The sequence below is a fragment of the Medicago sativa genome, chromosome 5 (assembly GCF_051527215.1).
Source record: "Medicago sativa cultivar Bolivia chromosome 5, Bolivia_mono, whole genome shotgun sequence".
Taxonomy (NCBI): domain Eukaryota; kingdom Viridiplantae; phylum Streptophyta; class Magnoliopsida; order Fabales; family Fabaceae; genus Medicago; species Medicago sativa.
Window position 1 is genome coordinate 74,489,013 of NC_140753.1, and position 9,119 is coordinate 74,498,131.

The following is a 9,119-nucleotide window of genomic DNA, read 5'->3' on the forward strand; positions in this document are numbered from 1 at the left end:
CGTTATCATTAACATTTGCATATATTAGAGAACTTATAGACCTAAACCTAATTTTTGCTACATTCATGTGATGATCATATTTGTATTTTGATATCTTACAAATAGTTTGGACATCAAAATATGAATTGAATAGAACAAAAACATATCAAATCATAAGTTGGGTAATAGGGATACTCTTGAGAAATGTTAACATGCACAAACAATAAATTCTTCAACTAAGAATAACTATTCATGCAATTCATAGATGAATACAAAAAGAGTGCACAATATACATCAAAACTTAGATGCAAAATTGACCAACGACGGCTCTTAGTTCATATTATAGAGAAAATACAAAAAACGACAAAAAGGAGTAGAACATAGGGACCACATATATCACATTATCCAAGCTTGTTGGCTTGGTTCACTTCAAATCCTCAATCTTCAAGAAAACCGTTTTTGACTATTTAGTTGTATAAATTTCTTCACCCACAATATTAATTGAATATAGCCCTTCCAAACTCGCAGCTTTCCTTTTTCAAGTTGATTTGCTTGTTGGAGTTTCGTTTGTGTCCATGACTTAGGAACAACTCACATAACATATGTCTTACTCCATGTGAAAGGTTCGCATGTTAATCAAGTCCCTCCTAACATCTCTGTCAATCTCTGGACCAACATTACCTTTAACTGTTAACATGAGATGAAAAGTGCACAAATAAGATGAAATACTAACATATACAATAGAAGCAACATAATCTTGAACATAAATTTGCAAAAGGAGATTTTCAGTGCATGGTTCAAGACTGAGTTTATTCAAATAAACAACATCAACAACACTATGAAAGAAACAAATTCAAGTGATAGAAAGAACCATAAACATGTAGCACTCAAAAGCTAATCATACCTTTCATGAGATGAAACGCGCACAAATAAGATTTTGAACATAAACTTGAATATAAATTTGCAAAAAGAGATTTTGAGTGCATGGTTTAAGACTGGGCTTATTCAAATATGTGGCATCCAACAACACTATGGAATAAACAAATTGCCTTATTAAAGTTTATGGGATGTACTTTGCAGTGACCAGATAGAGGGAGAGAGTCTGGGTTTGTGAAGGGAATATTGGAAATGGGTTTGGAGAAGAGGAAGAATGAGCTTTGGCTATGAGAGAGATAAAAGGAGCTCTAGTTATGAGAAGAGAAACAAAGATGAAATTTAGTTTTTGTGTTGTGGTTTGCGAAGGCATCATCTTCATTTATATAGAAAGAAGAACTGGTTAATCTAATGTGGTCATTTCAAACATACAAATCAAATCTTCAGCCAAGGGTATGGTTAAATGCTCAGTAGTTAATTGAGGCTATCTCATGCGTTCATTTCAAAGTTGCAATGCAAATCTTCAGCCAAGTGTATGGTTAAAAGAAACAACCATCATTGCCCTAAGCCTAGTAAACCGTGTGCTCATTTACCAATGCAGTTTTTCTTCAAGCAAGAAGTAACTCGACTCCCAAGGTATGGCACATGAGCTGAAGGACAATAAAGTCATTTTCCTATTTTAAACCCTAGGGTTTTCCCTCCATATGAATTTGCTGGTTAAACGGGGAAGAGCTTGCCTAGGGTTTTTTAAGATTTTGTTTGCAAGACTTAGTTCCTTTTATAAATTTAAGATGATAAATGGTTTTTTTTTTTTTTACATTACCCTCTCTTGTTCAAGGGGTATTTACTCCTTCAAGATATCAACCAATCAAAATGTAATATACAAATGTAACATTAAATGAGTCAATTTTTTCTATAAAAAAATGAATTTTAATAAGGTAACTTTTAATTTTTATTTAATTATATTTAGGTATACAATCTTAATTAATTTACACTATAGGGTTGTAACAATTAAAATTTCACATCAAATTCAACCCATCATGGTTGTGTTGGTAACGTGAATAAACTAGCTTATTGCTTGTTGTTCAAGGGGTATTTACTCCTTCAAGATATCAACCAATCAAAATGTAATATACAAATGTAACATTAAATGAGTCAATTTTTTCTATAAAAAAATGAATTTTAATAAGGTAACTTTTAATTTTTATTTAATTATATTTAGGTATACAATCTTAATTAATTTACACTATAGGGTTGTAACAATTAAAATTTCACATCAAATTCAACCCATCATGGTTGTGTTGGTAACGTGAATAAACTAGCTTATTGCTTGTTGGACTAGCTTATAAGTTTGTTTTGATATATTTTTTGTCAGACGAGCTTATAAGCTATGAGCTAAAAGCTAAAAGCTCTTTTTTGGTGTTACCAAACAGAGCCTACGTGTTGGGCAAAAAGCTTTTTCCACTAGCTTATAGCATGTTTTAAGAAGCTATTTCAAGTAGCTTTTGAGCTTATAGCTGATATTTTTTTTTATATTTTCTTCCAATTTTAACCCTATTAATTTAATTTAATTATTTTTTAATAAAACAACAAGTTCATGGCTTAAAAAATAACAGCCAAGTTCATAGCTTATTTTTTAATAAAACAACTATCACGTTTTCTCCTTTGAAAGAAAAACTGCCATGCTTTATTTTATTTTTAACTAGTAATAGACCCGTGCGGTTACGCACTTGAAAGAAAAACTGCCATGCTTTATTTTATTTTTAACTAGTAATAGACCCGTGCGGTTACGCACGAGTCACGTAACATTGTGGTAATCATATAAAAAATAATTACTTTGTTAGTACTATCAAATGTTTTTTTTCTTCATATATTATATATAAAAAAAATGTTAAATATTTGAATCGCGTATGTTATGGATTTTATTTTCTTACTTACACGAAAACAAATTTTTATATACACATATAAGAAAGTCAATAAAATAAATTTTTTAATACTCATGATTATTTTCAAAATATCAACATCAATGTAGTGTTTCTATTAAATAACTTTTTATTTTATATGCAAAACACCATTCAATATTTTCACCGTACCCGTTATAGATTTTATGTGATTTATCTGCAAAAATAATTTTTTATGCTAATATATGAGAAAGTTGATATGATAAAATCGTAGAAACTCATTAATATTGTCAAAATATAAACATTAATATAATGTTTCTATTGAATAACTTTTTATTTTTTATGCAAAACACCGTTCAATATTTGCACCGCTCCCGTTGCAGATTTTATGTGTTTATATATGCATAAATAAATTTTTATGTACATATATGAGAAAATCGACATGATAAAATTTTGAAAACTCGTGACTATTTTCAAAATATCAACATCGATGTAATGTTTCTATTAAATAACTTTTTATTTTATATTTAAAACACCGATAAATATTTGCACCGCACTCGTTGAAGATTTTATATACTTATATGTGCAGATTTTTTTTTTTTTTAACAATATGTAATAGTTAATATAATAAAATTTAGAAAACTCGTGACTTTTAAAATATCAACAGCACTGATTGTTTCTCCAAAATAGCGTTAAATATTTACACCGCACTCATTGTAGACTTTATGTGCGTATATCTCCAAAATTAAATTTTATGTATATCGATATGAGAAAGTTGATATGCTTAAATTTTGAAAACTAATGATTAATTTAAAATTTTTAACATTATTGTATAGTTTCTATTAATTTTTTAAATATGCAAAATATTAAGATTAAGAGATTAAAATAGATGAGAACAAAATGACGATATAGAGAATTAATTAGGTTTGGAAGTGATAAATCTGAAAAATGAAGATATATAGAGAATTAGTTAGGCTAGAAAGATAAACAAAAATATATATAATATTTTTTTCAAAATGAATAAATTTGTATTTTATTTTGTAAAATGACGATTAAACCCATAAAATTAAGAATATTGTGAGGATAATTATGAAATTTTACTCGATTAAGATTTTCTAATTTTCTTATTATAGAATTAGTAGTAGTAATAAAAGTAGATATTTAAATTTGTTGTGTGGAATTGAAAAAATAGTTGTCCGTAATTATCATGATAATATATTGGCTTTTAAGAAGGACAATTATGAAATTTTGTTGGATTTTTATTTTGATATATTTTTTTAATAAATATATTGTTTTTCAACATTTTTTTTATATATTGTTAGTAGATTAAAAAAACAAATAATATTTAAAATTTAAAAGTATTCCAAAGACTTATTAATTTTGCAACAAAAATTCAAATATTGGTGGAAATTTGTATATCAACTTATCAGTGGAAGTACAAATTAGGAACAAATTTTTTTTTTTGTAGAGAAAAAAATTGGCTACACCTTTTTGTTTTTAATTAAAAAACAAATAATGTTTTAAAAGTATTCCAAAAACTTATTAATTTTGCATCCTAAAAAACAAATATTTATGGGTTGAATTTGATGTCAAATTTTAATTGTTACAAGCCCTATAGTGTAAATTAATTAAGATTGTATATCTAAATATAATTAAATAAAAATTAAAAATTACCTTATTAAAATTGATTTTTTTTATAGAAAAATTGACTCATTTATTTGACATTTAATGTTACATTTGTATATTGCATTTTGATTGGTTGATATTTTGATAGACTAAATACCCCCTAAACAAGATAGGGTAATCTAGGCCTCACCATAATAAATGCTACGGGAAATGATAGATACGGTGACAAAATTTATCAAGAAAATTTCAAGACAATGTATTTGCTAAGACCATTCCTTAATTACACACCATTACTTCCCTTGATTTCCGCCAAATAACAAATTTAATTGGTTGAGACGTTTTCTTGATAAATTCTTAATAAAAACTCTCTAGATAAATAACAATGCTCAAATGCTACACTAGACATAAGTGATGACAGACAACTGCTTGTATAGAAATGAATTATGACTTTAATATACACGTTCAATGATAAGTTGTATTTTAATATGATTCCTAGGATAATATTTGCTCATGAATGATAAATTAGTTGGAGAGGACTCTTCCAAAGTGAACATACTTTCTTAATATTTTTGTATAACCTAAGCTAATTATACACTTTGATGGGAGCTAGATAGTAGTAGATACACACAATCCTTTAGGCTAGTTATGAACTAATCCTTAGTCTGAGACTTAAAATTGATCGCCTCTTCTCAAATGTTTGTACGTGGGGACTGAACAAAGTGTGTTGTGAACTTTATTTTAATGTAAGTAATTAATAATTGATCAATTCTTAGTTTACTTTAAATTGCATTTTAATATGAATACACTTCATAGAAGCATTGGTTGTTACTATTTCCTCTATCTAAACATGTTACATACTCAAATTTGTCTTCTCCATTTACTGCATTTACATATATCAGTTAATGTTGTTTCGGTCCATGTATCCTTTAGAAATGGATTATCTGTGTATGTTATGTATGGAGAAATCATGGTCCAATAAGTTTCTTGAAAGTTACAGATTATTGCTATGCTGCAACTGCTAAACAGGACAAGAGCAGGGAGCCAATTGAGAAATCAGTTACTCGTTTGACTATTAATGTTTGAGCATAACACTATTACTAAGATTGGACTATGCATTGAACAACACTATAAAATGCAACTAATGTTATGTTACACCGCTAGTCTCTCCCCAGGAAAGGGCCATTTCCTTGGCTTCGTAAGAATAAAAGTTCTGAAGAATCACTTAATAAAATGTATATATAAATTCGTCAACCGAGTACTAAATTATTCATCAAATACATCCTTGAAATTGGTAACAGTTTCAGCACTAGAAGTTCTTGCAGAAAGTCTATAAATAACGAATAAAGTCATTTACTCGTAGAAGCTAATGAACATAGAAAATGGAAAATGACATCCACATCATATTTAATATTATTCATAACAAATGCTATATATTTTAGAACAAATTTTCTTTGCTAAAATGCATTAGTTTATAGCTTCTGGATGGACATGGATTTCTACGGTGAAAATGGGTATTTTCAAACACACACTAAAAATAATGATATGATAACACTTCTAACTTCAGTTTCTTTTGCCCAAACACACTTATTTGCGGAGTTTTGATCGAACCTATAAATACACAGCTTTGTATAGAATTAAATAAGTTTTTTATTCATCTTGTATACTAACAATCTCACTATTGCAACTGTTTCCGTTGTTAATTTCGAATCTCACTTCCTTATTCACTTGTTTAACCCCAATTCAAATTATGCTGAAAAAGGTTCGTTTTCCGGTGAATTTGAGGAGACCCATGATTTGTTTTATGATAAAGATTCCAAATTTATTGATATTGATACTGATATTGCTGGTTTGAAAAATTATGTTATTCATAATTCTACTGTTGAAAATGTGAATGATGGAGGTAAGAAAATTTCGATTCGTCAAATTTGTGATGATCTAACTAGAGGTTATGAAAGACCTGCTATTACTTTTACTATTGGCAAATATGCTGCAATTACTTCTTTGTCACATATTTGGATGAAGCAATGTGAATCTAATGAGTTAAGCTTCAACAAGATTTTGTCTTGTCCTGAAGCATGTGAAGTACTCTCAAAAGGGTTTTTGGTGAAGAAGTTGCAAAGGAAGAAATTGAATAGGGAAGAAAATGTGGAAGAATTTGAGGAATTTGAGCTTGGGGTTAGTTCTGGATCGGTACTACTTTTTAATTCTGTTAGTGTTAGTGACTTAGATGCTGTTGGTTTTGAGGTGAAGAACTTGATTGTTCTGGATGGAACTTGGGCTAAGGCTAAAAGGATTTACTGCAAAAATCCTTGGCTGAACATTTTGCCGCATTTGAAGTTGCAAGTGAATGAGATGAGCTTATATGGTGAAGTGAGGAATCAGCGTAAAGCTGGTTAGGGAGAATCACAAGGGTTTGGATAATCTGTTGGATACTTTTGCGTCCATGGTTTGTGACCAAAGGCGATGTAAAGATGAGAGATTGAGCAAACTGTTTTATTTCTTCTTTTGATTGAAGTTGAACAACTTGAAAAAGTCGCTTAAACCAAAAAAGAAATAGTTTTGAAATGAATTATGAACCATGAGACCTCTAGGAGTTTATGCCCTGCGTATCCTCAGCAGAAGGATTGCAATATCAAGCTGGAACTTTGAAGATTGCAGAAACATCAGCAAATTCATCGGTTAACAATGGTATATTTTCCTCTTCATGATTTCCTTCTATTACCATCCACGGCCTCGCACTAGCAAGCGGCTCCACAAGCCTACCAAACGAGTCCCAAAGATGTTGCATACAATCAGCATATGAAAGATCACCCGGAAGAAGGTAAACATCATATTTACATTGATCAATGTGATCCAATGTTGATTTAGTCCAACCAGTTTGACCAAGGTCGCCAGCCACAGCAAAAGTAATTGGAAATTGAGATGGAGGAGTTTTGAGCTTGAACTCGGGACCTGTCCACCGCATCGATAAAAATACACGGTATTATATTCCAAAGGTCCAATTACAGTATGGTGTATCTTTCCTGAGCTATATAACATATAATTATAAGAGGTGAACTCTCCTTCAGATATTGAATCATATCTACCAGCTAATGTTCCATATTCTACAAATGAAGGTGAGTGTTTGTCATCAGTTATCCAGGTTATTCTCATGTGTCTGTCTCCTGCCAAAGTTATATGTACCTGAAAAATCACAACTCTGTCATCCCTCAATCCAAGACAACCATTCTGCTTGGATGTACAAAAACAGTCCGATAATGCTTATTTGTTTGTGTTTGGATTTTTTATGAGTGTGTATATTTGAATTGTTGGAAAGGAATTATGTTTGGATTCTGCTTTGATGTACACAAACAGTCCATAGTAAGGTGAAGTGAATATAGTGACTTAACTCAAAAATAAAAACTGAAACATAACTTAGATTGAATTTCAAAACTCATAACTGAAATTCATATAACTACTTTTGATTTTTGAAAATTTCAAAACACAAGACAGAAAACCACTCAGAATTTTGCAGTAATCTGAATTTTAATAGGTACCATAAATAAATAAATAAACAAACAAACATACATAAAGTGTTATCATAATTGCTTCTTTAATATTTTTAAATTAATCCTAATAAAAAAATAATGGTTTTATTATTTATCTTATTATAACTTATAATAAGCTAGTACTAGTAGTTTCTGAAAAAATCTCATATTTTTTTTAGTAAAATAAATAAATAAGTTTCTGAAAAAATCTCATATTTTTTTGGTAAAATAAATAAATAAAAAATCTCATTTAAAAATGTGTGTTAGCTGGAAGAATATTAAAAAAGTAATTTTTTTTGAAGGAATTAAAAAAGTAATTTGTCAGTTTTATTATTACAAACAATCACATACTGTATATCATAAGTTCTAGCTTAACTCCCCTAAATAAAAGTTCTTGACAAAAATATGGAAATTATAGATAACTTGCATAATTTCTTCTAATAATAACTTGTATTTTAATTTTAAACAAATGAAATGACTATAGATAATATAAGCAATTAAACAATAGTTCTGTTTCTATAGGGTTACTTATTCAACAATTCCAGATTCAAAAAAAATAAAAAAGCAAATACAGAAGAAACTAATAATAATAATAATAATAATAATAATAATAATAATAATAATAATAATAATAATAATAGAATTGATGAGAACTAGAGAAAGAGAGTTTGACCTGTTGAGGGTAAGATTGGGATTTAGAATCCCATGGCCATGGAATGTTTAAGGTTTTTCTTGGCAAAGGGCGAACATATTGATCAGCAGTGACGGTTGAAGAAAGAAGCATTAGATTAATAAGAAGAAGAAGAAGAATGAATTTGAGTTCCATGGTGATGATATTAATTAAGTTGGGTGTAAGGAAGGAAGAGGACGACAACAAAGTACTTCCACTTCCGATCTTATGTTTTATCAAAAAATATAGAGTACAATTTTTTATTAAAAAAATTTATGATATTTTTTAATAATTTAATAGCTAGGTTTCATCTCGAATTTCAACCCTTCTATCGTTTTAGAAATTTCACAAATGTTTTTCTTTTGAAAGAAGCAAATCAATGCATTTCATTATCTAAAATAAGTCAAAATGCATGACGGATTGACGGTGCACCATCATAAATATCGGGACTAGAATCAAATGAAGCTACCCTCGCTAATTTGTGAGCGACCTCATTAACTTGCTTTCATTAAACTCGACTCGACATGAGAGTTTTGAAACCTA

The 9,119-nt window shown here is 29.1% G+C and overlaps 1 protein-coding gene and 1 pseudogene across 2 annotated transcripts; one reads left to right on the top strand and one right to left on the bottom strand.

The window, feature by feature from the left end:
- The first annotated feature begins 5,867 nt into the window (after positions 1–5,867).
- Positions 5,868–7,722, top strand: LOC146924945 (uncharacterized; annotated as a pseudogene). Its single transcript, XR_015011207.1, has 2 exons — positions 5,868–5,890; positions 6,023–7,722. The product of XR_015011207.1 is annotated as an uncharacterized LOC146924945 (transcript).
- Positions 6,859–8,828, bottom strand: LOC146924946 (purple acid phosphatase 18-like). Its single transcript, XM_085709917.1, has 3 exons — positions 8,580–8,828; positions 7,466–7,562; positions 6,859–7,331 (listed from the first exon to the last, which is right to left on the bottom strand). The coding sequence occupies exons 1-3, from the start codon at positions 8,730–8,732 to the stop codon at positions 7,012–7,014; spliced, it is 570 nt and encodes a 189-aa protein (XP_085566043.1). The 5' UTR covers positions 8,733–8,828; the 3' UTR covers positions 6,859–7,011.
- Positions 8,829–9,119: the final 291 nt, after the last annotated feature.